Below are 19,533 nucleotides of genomic sequence, written 5' to 3'. Positions count from 1 at the left end.
CGAAAGAGAGCACTTAAATTTCCCCGGTGAAACAATGTACAAATATAATATCTATATCACTCCCGGTTCGAAGTAGCCTTTTGTCTGCTACTAGCTCGACAAAAAGCAGTCCACCTTACGTAACGTCTCATTTCGTGTCGTAACGTTTATCGTTTAGAAAAGGTTCCCAGTTACTCCGCTCTTTAGTCCAGCCGCCATCTTGTTTCCGCCGAGTTCAGTGAACTCTGCCGCAGACCTGCGACTCTATGCCGCCCAGGTAAGGGTAGCCACTCTTCGCCTCGCTGGGGCTGTGCGGAGTCACGTGGTGGTTTATGCCCGCCGGAGTTGGCACCCCTGAGGACGCGCCTTGGACCATGCACGCGCTCATGTTGGACGCCGTGGGGCTGACGCTGCCGCTCAGGCTGCCCAGGTTCAGGTTGCTCGAGGTTAGGTTTGAGGCTAGGTTGCTGCTACCGTAGTGAGAGGCGTTGAACAATCTGTAACAGAAAAAAGAAACGGAGCTCTGCAATGGATGTTTCCTCGGGTTTGTTCAAGGATAAGGAGAGGCAGAGTTAATCGTCGTAATTACACTCCGTGGACTTCTGTTGCATCAGGAGAGGGGAGATTTATGTGTAAACGCGCAAGCCTGGCGCTGGTGAAGTTGTTCCGTTGAAAAATTGTTTATGTTACGCGGTATAATCAAGTTGCACCCTTGCGAGTGGGTAATAATACTAACTTCTTCCTGCTTTACGAAGAAATATTCAGGGAGAGTCGAGTGGCATAACCTTGCAACAACTTCGATTTGGGATTTATTAGTATCGCTGTTTAGGTATGAAAAAGAATTTTATATCGATTTAATAATGGGTTAGTTAATGGGGAAATAAATGTTAGTAATAATATGTAGAAAATAATAAAAGTAATAGATATAATAGAAAATATTAATTATTCGCACTCGGCGATTTTTTTAAATTTTACAGAAAAGTAGTAATTCAAAGATTTTCTGCTATGAAGTCGACGATATTTTCAAAAGGGTAAATAAAAAATCCTATACAAATTTCTATAAAATTCCACACATCGTTGAGTAATTTTTAATTTGATATACTGTAGTATAGCGGGAAGAGGACGCTGTATTTAACCTCAAATAAATCTGTTTTTGTTATAAAATGGTGTCATTGCTTATTAAATCGGCAGATTTTTGTCTGCGAAGGGATTATTGGGGAATAGTCCTACAATATTCATTAACATCGATCAAAATGGCGACTAGGATTGCCTCTCGAACGCAATAATAAATAAATTAAAAAATGCTAGAAATATGATACACATTTTATTACGTGGCTTGTAGAAATCTCAAATCTGATAGCAATCTATAGCGTATGTCAAAACGAATGCGAAGAGTCGTTTCAAATCATACTACGTTGGAATACCAGTTTACAGTTTTACACAGTATTATGCACTCCAGTGGCGCCATTACGGAGACATCGAGAACCTGCAGTTTGTCATTTGTCATTTTTCCAGATTCATACAATAACATATGTATATAACAATGGAATTAATGTATATAATATACATAATATAAAATATGTATAATATATAAAGTATATAATACATAATATATATAACATATATAATATATGAGCCGTTTATTTTGAAAGTGGCATAAGTCCATTTATACTTAAATTGAGATATTTAAGGGTATGTGTTTCAATGCAATTATGAATGCAATATGAATCATACTGCTTAAGTGTATCTAAAGGAGTTAAATTTACAGTTCCCATTAAAATAATGAAAATTATTAAATGAATAATATGCGTTTTCTTACCAAGAATGGAGTTAGGCCACTTTCAGAATAAACGGCTCATATAATGTATATAATATATAATATAACAACAATAAAATTATTTATACATTTGTCTAATCAAATAAACAAATCTTGAAAGTACAATTTTATAATTTAAATATTCTTTTTTCTTCGTACAAAAGTTACTATAATCACCAAGTATTTTTCATGAAAGGGATTTATTTCTCTATTATGCCAAATAATTTCTCAAACCATTCTACACTCGTCCTCAAACGCCCTCTCCTACTGGTAAGCACAGAATAACACATAACCTCAAACTTCCGTATATCAACACGTATTGCACAGTGCTACGGGAACAAATGTTTCTTATGGAAACGGATTTAAATATCTGACAAATACAACACACTCGGTTTCTACGAATCAGAGATATTCGAATTTACCGTTAATTAACTCGCGGTCGGATGAAAAGAAGGAAAAAGAGCCGAACGACAGCGTTTTTCAGGAATTGATCGGTGGCGAATTAAAGGAATCGTCGGTGGATAAAGTCCGAACCGACATGACTGGCGAGCATTCGGGACGAGATGGTCCGCGAGAGATCACCAGCGTAGAAAGCTACGAATTTATGCGCGTTTAACATCGAATGTAAAGCAGGTCGACGATGCGACGCGGCGTTCCACGCGAGCGGCGCTGCTGTATCAAAGTATTAACGCGGCGCAGTTACGCATGCGCATAACCTGCGGATGAAATTCTCTTTTCGTTTCGCGAGTCTCAAAGTAACCGCCGGCCACTTCTCCCTCGTCTCGCCGTGCAATCAAAGCTCGCTGCTCGTTTGCAAACCGATACCGGGGCAGGCAGCAAGCTTCACGCTCGCACACGTACGAGTACGAATCGTTTAGGGCGTGTCGGGGCTGCCAACAACCGATTTCAAAACGGAGTAGCGGCCCTTTTGACCGTTTCGGCACAGCAGCACGGTTAAGGACCCTAAAGCGTGCCGATGCTGGAACCATTTAATTCCTCTCTCCTTCCGTCCTCCCTTATCCACGCGTTCTGTCCCTTTCTCCCTCCTGCCCTTCGTCCTTTCTCGTCCTCCCTTAATTCCTTCTACGAAACGGCGCACGAAGCTGGCGGAAGCACGAGGATTTATCGACTGTCCCCGTGGCCCGAGCTACGAATCTATTTTCCACCTAGCCCAGCCACGGCCACAAATCATATTTATTTCTATGGAAGTGTTAATGAATTCCGACGAAGCTGCAGGAATGAATAATTTATAATCGAAGGTTGCTGAAATTAAGGGAGTTTGCGACCGGTGGAGACGCGGGGAGAGCATCTTCAGCGAGATAGCTCGAGAAAGTTGCCATAGTGGGTTCACTTCGAATTTTTTATCGTCGATTGAACTATAAGGCGCTTTCATCGACGTTAGTTTCGTGTGAACGCGACTTTAATTGCGTTCTCCCAGAAGTTGCAAACGCGTGGTGCTATTATGATTTAGGTATAGTTACAGGAATACCATAGTAATGGTACTATCCAGTATTATAATAGGAATTGTGGGCTTTCATCGAATGAGCTTTTAAAAATTCTATCCCATCACAAACTTTAATTTTGAGTTTCAAAATATTATAGTTTTGACAATAAATGTTTTGCATACAGAAGATGAACAAAGATCCAAATATTATTTTAATAATTACATCGTCTGTAGACGTAGATTCTAAGAAATTGTAATGTCTACATTTAAAAAAAGATAGAAATTTTTGAAATTCTCCTAACTTTGACATTTTCTGAGCTATTTGAGAATTATAATCTTATTCAGTAGTCTACAATAATAAGATTTGCGCACTAAATCTAAAAATCAGTAAACAAACCAGATCTTCTAGTAACTTTTAGTTACTTTCCTAGTTTCCTAATTGTATTTTCACATCTACGCATTTTTATCGTATCCAAATTAATTAATTTTCTACATTCTGACACACACATATATTTATTAAACAATATCACACAATTGACTGCTGCAAAATATACAATAATAATATTTGCACACTAAATCTGAAAATCGGTGAAAAGATCAGATCTTCTAGTAATTTTTAGTTACTTCCCTAGTTTCCTAATTGTATTTTCACATCTACGAATTTTTATCGTATCCAAATTAATTAATTTTCTACATTCTGACACACACATATATTTATTAAACAATATCACACAATTGACTGCTGCAAAATATATAATAATAACATTTGCACACTAAATCTGAAAGTTGGTGAAAAGATCAGATCTTCTAGTAACTTTTAGTTACTTTCCTAGTTTCCTAATTATATTTTCACATCTACGCATCTTTATTGTATCCAAATTAATTAATTTTCTACATCTTGACACACACTTCGCACGTATAATTATCAAATAATATCAACAATTGACTGCTGCAAAGTATACAATGTTTCTACAAAATTCTGACTCTTGCGAGGCAAAAGATGAACCAATAAAATTACATTTCCCTCAAATCTCACCGAAGCTTCTTATATTTCAAGATACCAATAAACATTCCATACCTTTTCGTGAACAGTTCCACTTTCCGAACGTCCTAACCTCTCTTAAACCTCTTCCGCGGGGATACGTGTTACTGTCTCGTAAAATCCTCCTTTCCCGAAGCTTAAAATAAATTAGTCGACGAAACGCAGTTGCCACTTGCTTCTATTTCCAGTCCAACCAATCAGATTTTAATCACAACGAAATGTCCTGCTTAATTCGAAACATCGAAAGGTGGTGCACGACGGTTACCGCGTGTAAAGCGAAAATGGCTACCATAAAACGCATGCGCCTTGAGTGCCGCGGCGCGCCGCGAAATTCGAACGGCGATGATATTAGCTGTCGAACCGCGTGACGCAATCTTATGCGACGAGATTTCCGGAATCGCTGGTGAGTTTTGGCGAGTCGATAAAACGAGTGAGAAACGTTCGTGGTAATGTCTCGGGCCGAAGGAATTCGCCGGGGATGCCGAAAAGCAAGGCAAGTCGAGGTCGAAACGCTTCCGGGGTGAAGGAAAGGCCACGAAGACCCCCGGTTAAAGCTGGATCATCGGCGAAGATCAAGACCCGCGTTGGATTATTAGCCGGTAGCGTTTCATTACGGGGGCCGAAGAAGCAACATAATTGAGGACCACACAGAAAACGTGTCGGTGGGGTCCCAACTGCTCCAACATGCCCAGGCCGACTGCTCTCTCTCTCTCTCTTCATCCTTCGTCCCTGCTTCCTTTCTTTCTCTTTTCCTACCCGCGGAGTCTCTCCTCTCACCTGTTCCTTCCTCTGCTGCGCAGGCCCTTTTATCCTCTTTGCCCTTCAGTTTCTACGTTTTGGAATCTCTCAACTTCGAGATTTGAATTTTTCAGACGATTGTTTACAATTTTCGAAAATCACTCCTTGGTGAGTTTTTCTTTATCTTTATTAAAATTTTTAGATTAGTTTTGGATTAGAGTGTATACGTTAGGTTATGATACTTAGTTAAGGAATTGTGGTCTCTTTGCCCTTTAGATTTTTCTTTTTGGCATCTCTCAGCGTCGAGATTTGAATTTTTCAGACGATTGTTTACAATTTTCGAAAATCCTTGGTGAGTTTTTCTTTTTCTTTATTAAAATTTTTAGATTAATTTTGGATTAGAGTGTATACGTTAGGTTATGATACTTAGTTAAGGAATTGTGGTCTCTTTGCCCTTTAGATTTTTCTTTTTGGCATCTCTCAGCGTCGAGATTTGAATTTTTTAAACGATTGTTTACAATTTTCTAAAATCACTTTCTGATAAGTTTTTTTTTTATTGTATTAAAATTCGTTGAATTTAGTGAAGTTTTGGATTAGAGTGTATACGTTGCCCTTTAGATTTTCCGTTTTGTCATCTCTCAGCTTCGAGATTTGAATTTTTGAGACAATTGTTTACAATTCTTTAAAATCACTTCTTGATAAGTTTTTCTTTTTCTTTATTAAAGTTAGTTATATTTTGTGGAGCTTTGGATTAGAGTGTGTATGTTAGGTTATGATATTTAGTTAAGGAATTGTAGTCCCTTTAGATTTTCCATTTTGGGATCCTTCAGCTTCGAGATTTGAATTTTTGTGACGATTGTTTACAATTTTTTGAAATCACTCCTTGGTGAGTTTTTCTTTTTCTTTATTAAAATTTTTGGATTAATTTTGGATTAGAGTGTATAAGTTAGGTTATGATATTTAGTTAAGGAATTGTAGTCCCTTTAGATTTTCCATTTTGGGATCCTTCAGCTTCGAGATTTGAATTTTTGTGACGATTGTTTACAATTTTTTGAAATCACTCCTTGGTGAGTTTTTCTTTTTCTTTATTACAATTTTTGGATTAATTTTGGATTAGAGTGTATAAGTTAGGTTAGGATATTTAGTTAAAGAATTGTGGTCTCTTTGCCTTTTGGATTTTCCGTTTTGGCATCTCACAGCTTCGAGATTTGAATTTTTGAGATGATTCTTTACAATTTTTTAGAATCACTTGACAATTTTTTTTTTTATTGTATTAAAATTGGTTGAATTTAATGATATTTTGGGTACAGAATTAATGAATATTCCCCTCTGCCGTCTCTTTACTGTTTGAATTTTCGTTTTGAGATTTCTCAACGTTGAAATGAGTATTCTGAGAAAATTGATTGCAATTTTCTAGAGTTGTCCTCATGTGTATTCCTTTTTATTAAAATTGGTTAACTTTGGTAAAGTTTTGGGTTTCAGTGTGAATGTTAGGTTATGATATTTGATTAAGGTAGATTCTCCTTTATCGTGTCCTTTATTTATTTGCATTTCAGATCCTCCATTTTTGAATCTTCCAGCTTCCTCCAGTACTTCGAAACAACTATTCACAATTTTTTGGAGTTATTATTGAGGTTTGCCAGGATTTCAAATTTTTTGGTTTTAGGAATTTAGGATTTGCATAACCTTAATTTCTTACACATTGTACATACCTAATTAATAAACGAGTTCCTTATATAGCAAATCAAATAGCTCCACTTTCTAAATTTTTAAAAATTTCACGACCAAATTAAATTTTATATTTAAAATAAATTTTCTATTTTCTGAAGTTATCCAATTTGTCAAATAAAAAGTCGCTCAAATATGAATAAATACATCAAAATATTTCTTAATTGTCTACGATGATACGAATTTTCGAGACACGATGTCAAAAAATTTCAGAATTTCTCATAACACCAAAATTTCCTAACACTGCTCAAAAAGGATCATCGAGAAGAACGATAGTAACTCAGAAACAGTCAGTAAGATGCAGAAGAAACGTAAGAAATAGCGAGATCAGTTGAAATTTGGTAAAAAGGCGCGTTCCCGTTCAATCTTCCCCCATCTTCAACTTCAACTTCTCAGATTCCACTTTCAATTTCTCGCTACTCCCCGTTTTCGTGCGTCTTCCTCCTAAGACTTTCGTCGTTTGCGGTCTGCGTTGCAGCGAATTGGCCTCTGCACTCGGCGTGTAACAGCACGCTGCAGCAGGCGAGCATTTCGCCAACCTGTTATTACGCCACAATGGCTGAATTAATTGTTCGAAACACCCTGCGAGCACAGGCCTCAGCCTCGCTCCTTCTTCCAGCCGGGTATCTACCGGATTTCTTTCCTTTTTTCTACTACACTTTCCCCTCCGTGCTGCTCGCTCGCTTTAAACGTCCGGGATAATGTATCTCTACCCCGACAACGTGCACTTTGCTTCGACAGTGGACCCTGCCTCGTGGGGGGTCCTCCGCCATTGGTTTTTAAGCCTGACGAAGTCGACGTTTTGCGAGTTACCGATGTCTTCTCGGTATATAGGGTGAATACAGGAAACTGTTACGAGTGAATGTCTTTTAAGTGAAAGGGGATATCGAAGAAGGATTGGCTATTGAACGTTTGTCGTAGATGTGGCGGATATGGATACAAAATGCGGAAATGTTACGTGCAGCATTTTTAGGTTATGTTGGGCTAGGTTAGGTTTCGGGCTTACCGTTTTTGAGGTTAGTGGAGTTATTTGAAATATGGTTATTGTGTTTACTATTATTATATTTATTATTATGTTATTATGTCTATTATTATGTTATTATTACTATTGTGGAAGTAAAAATTGCTTTGGACATTTTATTTTCGCGATTGCTGAAAATATTCAGCTACTTCTGGTAAGAATTATGGTAAGTTTTGTTCGAATGAGGTCACAATTGCGTATGCTATTTTATTTTCATTATGTCATGTTAATTAATGTCATTTTGGGTGCACTGTATTTAGTTAGTCAAGATTGAGCTCTTACGTGAGGTACAAGGTTATATTATTTTGATAAATTGGACTAATTTAATAGATGTAATTTATTTACTATAAGCGATAATATGTAAGTTCGTGAGGCTTTTGGATAGTTTCGATTTATTTTAGTCATAATTATTGGTAATTTATTGATATGAGTAGTTCTGGTACTACGAGTATGTGGAAATATTATGTGGAGTATTTTTAGGTTATGTTGATTTAGGTTTCGAGTTTCTGAGGTTACCCAGGACTGAGGTTATTTCAAATATGGTTATTTAAGACTGATTTAGTCAAGATTGAGCTCTAACGTGATATACGAAATTACGTTATTGTGATAAATTGGAATAATTTAATACATGTAATTTATTTACTATAAAAATAATGATATAATACTATAAATAATTTATTTACTATAAGTGATTATTATTGGAAAGTTTCGATTTATGTTAACGAAAATTGTTGGCAATTTAAGGATATTAGTAGTTATGGGAATGTGGAATATTTTTAATTTGATTTAGGTTATGTTTCTAATTTTCGAAGTTATTCAAAATTAAGTTGAAATTGCGTTATTGTGTCAGTTTAAAATAATTTCCGTGAACGTAATTTTATTATTACTGGTAAAAGTAATATTTTCATGGTATATGTAGTATGGTGAGGTTATCGGAAAGTTTCGATCCATTTTAGTGAAATCGATAATTCCAGAAATGATTTTATTGCAGTGACAATATTTTACAAAAGCAGATTGAAAATTTTCGTTGTATAACACGATTTTATTCCCATACCGTGCGAATTCTTATGAAACTCTTATGAAACGATCAATAATGAGAAATTTTAATCTCAAAGGATCATCATTCTCCTCGTGTGTTACCTTAAATTTACGAATAAAATTGTGGAATATTAAAATTCGAAAATGACGTCACTTACAAAAAATATAAGCCTCAGAAAAAAATGTTTATCATAATACTTGACATAACATATTTTATCTGAAAAATTTTAATAAGGTTAACTAAATTTCGAAAATATTTTATAAAATTAATTAAAATTATTAGAACGGTATATAGCAATCTAAAAACAATTTTCTTGATAGTTATTGCTAAATTGTGTGTTACAATTTTATCAAGTCTACGAATTACAAGATAAAAAATACCATACTCTATTTAAGAAATAATGAAATTCGACCTGAAATCTCGAAAAAGAACTTTCATGTACACTTTCTACCTCATAAATTTATTTCTTCGAACAAACCCAACAGAAGAACTTAGAGCCGATTAAAATCAATTCTCTCGATCCAAACCTAACCACCGAAGTATACCTCGAGGTACTCTTGAAATTAACAGATGCTTAACCACTCGGTAGTGGTTCGAATTACCAGAACGAATTACATGGTTAATTAATACCATCGTGGAGCTTTAGCCAAGAGAACGTCCTCAAATTAATACAACGAAGTATTAAGTCATCGGGAGGAAGTCATCAACCACACTGACAATTCACAGATGCCTAACCCCTCAATAGTGGCTCAAGTTAGCAGAACGAATCGCAGTTTTCAACCTCGCTATCTCCTGACCGATACGAGACTTTAATAAATGATAACTCACCCATAATTCTCTGCGGTTGGTCTTGGCCATTGTTGCTGGGCAGCATAGTAATTCTCGCTATAGTTGTAGTGCTGGGGATAACCAGCCGTGGTCGCCGCCGCTGCAGCAACAGAGGCTTGGCCGTAGCTCTGATAACTTTCAGCGCTGCTACCGTAGTGCTGTGTTTGAAAGGACTGCAAGCTCATTGTGTTGAAAGCGTTCAACTGTTGGCTGTTCAATTGCTTGCGAAGTCTGGCTCGTCTGTTGCTGAACCATACTTGCACCCGGGCTTCCGTCAGATTTGTTCTGGAACGAAGAACAGGACAAGAGATATTCAGATGATTGCTCCATTCTTTAATTTCAAATCGCGAAAAGCTATTCGGCATTTTGAAAATTTCGCGAGCTATTTTTGGTTAGGTGGGTCAGGTACTACGAATTTTCGGTTAGGTAGGTCAGGTCCTTCGAATTCTCGGTTAGGTGGCTTAGGTTCTTCGAATTCTTGGTTAGGTAGGTCAGGTCTTACGAATTTTCAGTTAGATGGGTTAGGTCCTTCGAATTTTCGATTAGATAGGTTAGGTTTTTCGAATTTTCGATTAGATAAGTCAGGACCTTCGAATTTTCAGTTAGGTGGCTTAGATCCTTCAAATTCTCGGTTAGATAGGTCAGGTCCTTCGAATTTTCTGTTAGATGGGTTAGGTCCTTCAAATTCTCGGTTAGATAGGTCAGGTCCTTCGAATTCTCGGTTATGTGGGTTAGGTCCTTCGAATTTTAGGTTAGATAGGTTAGGTTCTTCGAATTTTCGATTAGGTAGATTAGGTTCTTCGAATTTTCGATTAAGTAAGTTAGGTCCTTCGAATTTACAGTTAGGTAGGTCAGGTCCTTCGAATTTTCGGTTAGGTACGTTAGGTCCTTCGAATTTACAGTTAGGTAAGTCATGTCCTTTGAATTTTCGATTAAGTAGATTAGGTCTTTCGAATTTTCGGTTAGGTAGGTTAGGTCCTTCGAATTTTCGGTTAACTGGGTTAGATTCTTCGAATTTTCAGTTTCGGTGATTGGATAGTTAACACTAGAGCTACGAAACTCGTTAATATGGATTTCAAATTCTTTGCTCTTCAATTACTGCCAGCGTGGAATTATTTTTAGCAAAATTGATGTTATTCATAAATTGAAATAGTTATGTAATTATTATCATCAGTACGCTACATTTAAGAGAGATTATTATTAAATAATTATTAATACAAATAGTGCACAAAATTGTGCTTACTTTTGAGCCAATTCTTCTCTGGTATATACGTCAGGGTACTGTGTTCGATGAAAAGCTGCTTCGAGTTGTTCAAGCTGTTCACCAGTAAATGTAGTTCTACTTCTACGTTGTTTTCTCTTCAAAGCAATGCCCGGTTCACTCTCTGTGTCTGAATCATCACCACTGCTTCCACCTAGAACCCAGAACACAACAAAATAAATCTAAACCTTATTAAAGAAGATTAAATTAAAATTAATTTAATTAAAACTGACAGTCTACGAATATACAAAACTTACAATTATTATTTGCTAGAAAAATATTGAAAAAACATATATACATTGCATAATATTAATTACTATATTAATACAATATTTCAGTAATATACAATATTATTTGAATTTAATATTCATACAATGTTGTATTAATACAAAATTTCGTGTATGAATATATTCTACTAAAAATATTCTACTAATATCTAAATAATATTTAATCCCTTGCACAATTTAACGATTTAATTATGAAAATACATTTATTAAAGTAATATTCAATTTTAGTTAACCACTGTATACCTATTCCATTCATGACAAAATTAAATAAAAATTTTAGAAATTCTTATAATTTTGTGCACGTTCAAACGTGTAAAATATAATTATAGTCGCATAATTATTGTAAATAGTTTGTAATCATGAAATTTGGCATCAAGGACTTGTGACCAGTAAGACTCGCCATTGCAATGCAAAGAGTTAATATACATGAAGCTATTTGACAGGAATTATAATACAGAATCTTAGGTTTGAACAAACTAAATGAGATTATGGTGATTAAAATCAATACACTACACCACAGATTCATACTTCGCGTAACATACAGATCAAGAATAAACGTCAATCGACAAAATGGAAGAAGAAACAGAAGAAAAATGGAACGTAGAAGGGAAACTCATCACGTTCTCTAGTTTCACTCTCACGCGTGCAGATGTCGCAAGCATCGAACACTCTATTCTTCTTAATTTCATGCCAGATCGACCTAACGCTTATATTACAACATTTAACCTTTTGCACTCGACGAGTTTTTGGCTAGAGAAGAGCAGAAATTCAAAGATTCTCTACTATAAAACTGACGATACTTTTTTGAGCAGTAAATAAAGAATTGTATAATAATAAAATTGTAGAATTATTTGACTTCGATACTTCGCACACTGTTACATTACATTAAATTTGATATATTAATTAATATCGATCTTCCAAATTTTATGAAATGGTGACTGAAGCTCACCCCTCGAGTGCAAAGGGTTAATAATTTAACAACTAATAATTTCAACAATCTTACATCTCATAATTTTTCCCATCGTCTAATAATTTCAAACAACTTCGTATCATTGCACTAAAGTTAGATTTAGGTTAGGTTCCCATCAGTGGTAGTATAAATTGTCGGTAAATATAACGATATAACAAACATACATCCCATAATTTTTCCCATCATCTAATAATTTCAAATAACTTCGTATCATTGCGTTTAGGTTAGGTTGAGGTTAGGTTCCCATCAGTGGTAGTATAAATTGTCGGTAAATATAATATAACGATATAACAAACTTACATCTCATAATTTTTCCCGTCATCTAATAATTTCAAATAACTTCGTATCATTGCGTTTAGGTTAGGTTGAGGTTAGGTTCCCATCAGTGGTAGTATAAATTGTCGGTAAATATAATATAACGATATAACAAACTTACATCTCATAATTTTTCCCGTCATCTAATAATTTCAAATAACTTCGTATCATTGCGTTTAGGTTAGGTTGAGGTTAGGTTTCCATCAGTGGTAGTATAAATTGTCGGTAAATATAATATAACGATATAACAAACATTTGACTCGGTAATTTACGAATTTGCAGAAAAATCGTGGAAAACAAATAGTGGAAAAGAAATTGCGTGGAAAATGCGTGCGTTGCGTGGCGTTATCGCGCGCGAGATCGATAGATCTCGGTTAGATGGCGGCGCACGAGGGGAAATTAATTATGGAAACCGGCGTTTTCTGCCACGCGAAGAGGAGGAATTGGAAATTCCACGGGGCAAAGCGTTCCTTATCGACGAAAGGAATCGACGGTGCGGGCTGAGAGATCCGTGGAGATGTTACGGAGCACGCTTCTTAATAGCGGCAAGAAGGTCTCCCAGTCCAGCACGTGCTGCACGTCAGATACCGAAGATAGGAAGCGAGTCGTTCACGCCCACAGTTCACACGCCGGACCAGGCAACCCACCATTAAGACCCTCCTGATTACAGCCGTGCCAGCCGAACCTATACTAAACTAAAACACCGGAGAAATTAGGGTCCGCCGCGAAGAAATTAAGTTCTTTGACATGTCCCGTCCCACCCGAGCTAAACGAAAGCCTGTCCCAGCGTCCAACGGGGTACACTTCCTCTCGCCTGGACTAGCGGCTCCGTACCGGAAACTCTTTCGCCCAGCCGATCCACGTGGGGTTTTACGACCAAGTAATTGCGTCAGTGCTCTAATACCGAGGTTTCGTTCTCTGTGCTTCTTACCGACGAGAGTAGCTCAGTCGAAGATTCTGATTTTCCTGAAACTTCTTCGACTTCTTGAGGTCTTTGACAGATGTTTCGAAAGTAATAAGGAACTAGTCTAACTCTGACGTCTAATTCTCTGTGTGTTTTATTGACGACAGTAGGTGAGTCGAAGATTGTATGTTTTCTGAAATTTTGTCGACTTTTTGAGGTCTTTGATAGATGTTTTGAAAGTAATAAGGGTGTAATCTAACACTGAGGCCTGATTCTTTGTGCGTCTTATTGATGACAGTAGGTGAGTCGAAAAACGTATGTTTTCTGAAATTTTGTCAACTTTATGAAGTCTTTAGCAGATGTTTTGAAAGTAATAAGCAAGTGGTCTAACTTTGGCGTCTAATCCTTTGTGTGTCTTATTGATGATGGTAAGTGAGTCGAAGAACGTATGTTTCCTGAAATTTTGTCGACTTTATGAAGTCTTTGGCAGATGTTGCGAAAGTAATAAACGAGTGGTCTAACTTTGACGTCTAATCCTTTGTGTGTCTTATTGATGACAGCAAGTGAGTCGAAGAACGTATGTTTTCTGAAATTATGTTTATTTTTGACGTCTTCAAGAGATATTTTGAAAGTAATAGTGTGAGTTGTCTAATACTGAAGCCTAATTCTTTGTGTGTCTTATTGATGACAGTATGTGAGCCGAAGATTCTGATTTTCCTGAAACTTCGACTTCTTGAGGTCTTTGACAGATGTTTGGAAAGTAATAAGGGAGTGGTCTAATATTGGGACCTAATTCTCTGTGTGCCTTATTGATGACAGTAGGTGAGTCGAAGTATCTGATTTTCCTGAAATTTTTTAGATTTCTTGAGGTCTTTGACAGATGTTTGGAAAGTAATGAGAGAGTGGTGTAACACTGAGGCCTAATTCTTTGTGTGTTTTATTGATGACAGTAAGTGAGTCAAAGAATTTTTTGAAATTATATTTATTTTTGACATCTTCAAAAGATATTATGAAAGTAATAGTGTGAGTTGTTTAATGCTGAGGTCTAATTCTTTGTGTGTCTTATTGATGACAGTAAGTCAGTCGAAAAACGTATGTTTTCTGAAATTATGCTTATTTTTGACGTCTTCAAGAGATATTTTGAAAGTAATAGTGTGAGTTGTCTAATACTGAAGCCTAATTCTTTGTGTGTCTTATTGATGACAGTATGTGAGCCGAAGATTCTGATTTTCCTGAAACTTCGACTTCTTGAGGTCTTTGACAGATGTTTGGAAAGTAATAAAGGAGTGGTCTAATATTGGGACCTAATTCTCTGTGTGCCTTATTGATGACAGTAGGTGAGTCGAAGTACCTGATTTTCCTGAAATTTTTTAGATTTCTTGAGGTCTTTGACAGATGTTTGGAAAGTAATGAGAGAGTGGTGTAACACTGAGGCCTAATTCTCTGTGTGTTTTATTGATGACAGTAAGTGAGTCAAAGAACGTATATTTTCTGAAATTATGCTTATTTTTGACATCTTCAAAAGATATTATGAAAGTAATAGTGTGAGTTGTTTAATGCTGAGGTCTAATTCCTTGTGTGTCTTATTGATGACAGTAAGTCAGTCGAAGAACGTATGTTTTTTAAAATTTTGTCGACTTTTTGAGATCTTCAAGGAATATTCTGAAAGAAATTGTACAATTGCTCTATTCCAGTATTCCTGATTGATGACAGTAGGTAAGTTGAAGACTTTGATTTTTCTGAAATTTTATCGACTTTTTGTGATCCTCAACAGATGATCTGAAAGTAATAAGCGAGCAATCTAACGCTGAATCCTAGTTCTGTGTATGTCTTATTCATGACAGTAGATGCGTCGAAAATTCTGATTTTGCTGAAATTTTGTCGACTTTTTAAGGTCTTTGGCAGATGTTTTGAAAGTAATAAGGGAGTAATCTAACACTGAGGCCTGATTCTTTGTGTGTCTTATTGATGACAGTATGTGAGTCGAGGATCCTGATTTTCCTGAAACTTCGATTTCTTGAGGTCTTTGATACATGTTTTGAAAGTAATAAGTGTGTGGTCTAATACTGAGGCCTAATTCTCTGTGTATTTTATTGATGACAGTAAGTCGGTCGAAGAACGTATGTTTTCTGAAATTTTGTCGACTTCTTGAAGTCTTTGGCAGATGTTTTGAAAATAATAAGCAAGTGGTCTAACTTTGACATCTAATTCTCTGTGTGTCTTATTGATGACAGTAGGTGAGTCGAAGAATATATGTTTTTTGAAATTTTGTTAATTTTTAACGTCTTCAAGAGATATTTTGAAAGTAATAGTGTGAGTTGTTTAATGCTAACAATTCGTTCTCTGTGTTTTCTTATTGATGACAGTAGGTGAGTCGAAGATTCTGATTTTCCTGAAATTTCTTCGACTTCTTGAGGTCTTTGACAGATGCTTGGAAAGTAATAAGAGAGTGGTCTAATATTGGGACCTAATTTTCTGTGTGTCTTATTGATGACAGTAGGTGAGTCGAAGATTCTGATTTTCCTAAAACTTCTTTGATTTCTTGAGGTCTTTGACAGATATTTTGAAAGTAATAAGCGAGTGGTCTAACTCTGACCTCTAATTCTTTGTGTATCTTATTGATGACAGTAAGTAAGTGGAAGATTTTATGTTTTCTAAAATTTTGTCGACTTTTTGAGGTCTCCAAGGAATATTCTGAAAGAAATTGTACAATTGCTCTAGTTGAGGTTTCTATTCCAGTATTCCTTATTGATGACAGTAGGTAAGTTAAAGACTTTGATTCATGACAGTAGATGCGTCGAAAATTCTGATTTTGCTGAAATTTTGTCGACTTTTTAAGGTCTTTGACAGATGATCGGTAAGTAATTGCGTGAGTGATCTAATGCTGAGACCTAATTCTCTGTGTGATGGCAGTATGTGAGTTGAAGAATCTGATTTTCCTGAAATTTTGTCGACTTTTTGAGCTCTTGAAGGGATATTCTGAAAGAAATTGTACAATTGCTTTAGTTGAGATTTCTATCCCTGTGTTCCTTATTGATGACAGTAGATAAGTTGAAGATTCTGATTTCTCTGAAATCTTTTCTATTTTTGAGGTATTCGAGAAAAATTCCGAAAGCAATTACTCGTGTGATCTAATGTTAAGGTTTCGTCCTCTATGTTTCTTACTTCTTACTTAATTTTCGTAGATCAAAAATTCTGACATTTTTGAAATATTGTGCGTTGGTTGAAAAGCTGATGAAACTTAGACTATGTTTCTTTTAATCGTTATAATGATCAGTCCTTTTGGATGGCATTACCCCTTATATATACCTTGTATGTACCTATGTATATACCTCTGAAATTATAATAGATGTGAAGAAATTATTCCAAACGTAACATTTGTAATATTTCGAAACAAAATACATATGCCATGACTTCATAGTCGTCTGAAATTGTACCAACCGCAAAATTGTTAATACCTCGAGAGAAAATGCACGTAACATGGGTGATTTTCATAATCAAACACGAATCGTGCGAACGAAAATACACGAAGTAGCCTAGGTAACAAAAATCTCGTGAAAATTAGCATATCGATGTCAACACGTTCGTGTTAACTTCAACACTTCATCGTAATCATTGGTTACTCGTCTATCCTCAACTAATGGCGCAAAAATCAGGCAAATAGCTATGAAGAGACCTGATCGGGACGAGCGTAGTCGTGATTCCAGTTTCACTCGCGTTCGCGTAATAATCACTTACGTTTTGTTTTCGTTACGACCCCTGGCCAGGCAATTTATGCGTCGATTCCTGAATTAAGTCGATCGATCGACGGGAACGAACGTCTAAATCAATAGCACCTGCGCGAACGTCAGCTCAAATTCATGAAGTCGAACGCCGCGAAGTGCACGGCGGTTTCTTCGAGATTAAAGACCTCGCCGCAGCCGTAAATCCTCGTGACGGTTTGAGCAGAACATCTAACCACTTCTCCAAGCCTTCGCGCTTTCCACGGCCAGTCAACGCTCGCCTATATCGTGGTTTCTTTCAACAAATAACGGAAAACGTCTTGATCCTTGGCTGACACTCTTTATTTGCCCAGAAACCGTACGATGTAATGAAAATTCGAGGTTAATAGAAATTTATTAATTTATTTACCGTGGAAAGGAGGAATGCGAAGGAAAAATGCGATGGAATCATAAATTGGAGATATTCCTATTTTTAAATAGTACATAAGTTCCGCTTTTGGATAAATTTATATTTGATTTTTAAATATTTATGTTACCTAAATATGATATATATATATACAACTAATATATAATATTATTAATATGTATTATATATAAATTATTAGATTGTAAACAGTATATAAATTGTATATAAGTTGTGCTCTTGGGTAAATTTATATTTGATGTTTGAATATTTATATGTTACTTAAATACAATGCATAGGTATATGTACCTAATGTACAATACAATATAATATAATATGATATATATACATGTACACGTATTATTATATATAAATATGTATATATTGTACATTATTTACATCATGCTATTTTATTGATGATAAATAATAATATTATAATAATAAATTATAACAGTTAAATTAATTATGATTCGATGAAGAATAAAATAAATAATGAGTATTTTATCAGGAGTGAATATTAATTTTGTCAAGGGGGGCTAAATGTTTTCATTAATTCTGGAAACGAGAAATGAAGACGAATCAGTTTGATTTGTTTGATAGTTCTGATATTAAAAAGAGGAACTATATGTTTTTATAATATTATGAAGGACGTGAAATTTTTGAGATATGTACCTACTCTTTAGGAAAAAATAATTCCTCGATTTTTAGTATAAATACTCTGGAATATTATATTGGTATTGGAAACATACATACTAATCTAAGTTCATAGTCATAATCATGGAAGGATTAGCACGACCTTATCGTGTGCTATACTATAATATTTTTGTTTATAATAACATAAAGTTTATAACAGCAGGGATTCCTATAATTATTGAAAATTTTACATTTTTATACATGTGTAATGAACTTTTAAAAATGATTATTCTTTAACAATAAAAATAATGATCGAATTTTTCGAACAAATGTTTTTGAAAACTTGGCATGAAAAGAAGAAAGTTATTAGCGAATAATTTCTTCAATACATAACAAGTTTTTCTGCGCAACACAATTTTATAACTTTGGAAATTACGATTCAATTTAAAATTCTCTTTATTATACAAATTAATTTGTACAGACAAATAAATTTCATTTTTCAACTCAAAATTTATTTACTTCCAAATCTATTCAAAATGACAACTAAAAATTCCTGCTTATTGATTATACTAACCTCCAAAAATGAAATCCACAATTAAACTTAAAATTCCCTTCATTATACAAATTAATTTATACATACAAATAAATTCCACTTTTCAAATCAAAATTTACTTATTCCCAAACTGCCTCCATCCAAATTAACATAACCAAAATTTCCCATTGATTAAATATTCTAACCCACAAAAATGAAACTCTCAATTAAACTTAAAAATTTTCTTTACCATACAAATTAATTTGTATATATTACAATACAAATTTAGATAATAGTTTATATAATAATACAAATTAATTTATCTATATTTGTATAAATTCGATAAACAATGAAAATAAATAAAAAATAGATTCGACTTTTCAATTCAAAATTTACATACTCCCAAACTGCCTCCATCCAAATTAACATAACCAAAATTTCCCGTTGTTTAAATATTCTAACCCCCAAAAATGAAATGCACGATTAAACTTAAAATTCTCATTACTATACGAATTAATTTATCTAACAAATAAATCTCACATCTCAATTCAAAATCTACTCACGTCCAAATTGCCACGCGTTATCATATCTCGTGCATCGAATTAAAAAAGAACACGCATCGTTACATGGAAAACCGCCATCGCGGCTAAACGATATCGTCACGTGACGTGCGCCGTGATAGATGTCGACACTGTACAGCCGGACAGAGAACCGCAAAAGGTTAATCGTCCAAAAGCATGTAAACAATTACTGTCGAGGGAGGCAGACAGTTATTATCATTATCCCTGACAGTTTCGCTCGACTACCACTTCGGATCAGCGGAACATCTAAATCAATAGAGCGGCCCGTTGTTCCACGAATGAAAACGGCA

At 35.2% G+C, this 19,533-nt stretch overlaps 1 protein-coding gene across 1 annotated transcript in view; it reads right to left on the bottom strand.

The window, feature by feature from the left end:
• Positions 1 to 214: 214 nt before the first annotated feature.
• Positions 215 to 19,533, bottom strand: part of LOC108547447 (protein gooseberry) — a 58,998-nt gene continuing 39,679 nt past the window's right edge. Inside the window, exons 4-6 of the mRNA XM_017899978.1 lie at positions 10,879 to 11,050; positions 9,636 to 9,920; positions 215 to 476 (exon numbers count right to left, since the gene is read on the bottom strand). Coding sequence (XP_017755467.1) covers positions 215 to 476; positions 9,636 to 9,920; positions 10,879 to 11,050 — 719 coding nt within the window. The remainder of the gene's footprint in view (positions 477 to 9,635; positions 9,921 to 10,878; positions 11,051 to 19,533) is intronic.

The sequence above is a fragment of the Eufriesea mexicana genome, unplaced genomic scaffold, assembly GCF_001483705.2.
Source record: "Eufriesea mexicana isolate 0111107269 unplaced genomic scaffold, ASM148370v2 scaffold1030, whole genome shotgun sequence".
In the NCBI taxonomy this organism is placed as follows: Eukaryota; Metazoa; Arthropoda; class Insecta; order Hymenoptera; family Apidae; genus Eufriesea; species Eufriesea mexicana.
Note: the sequence above shows the minus strand (reverse complement) of the source record. Positions and strands in the feature narration are given on the sequence as shown.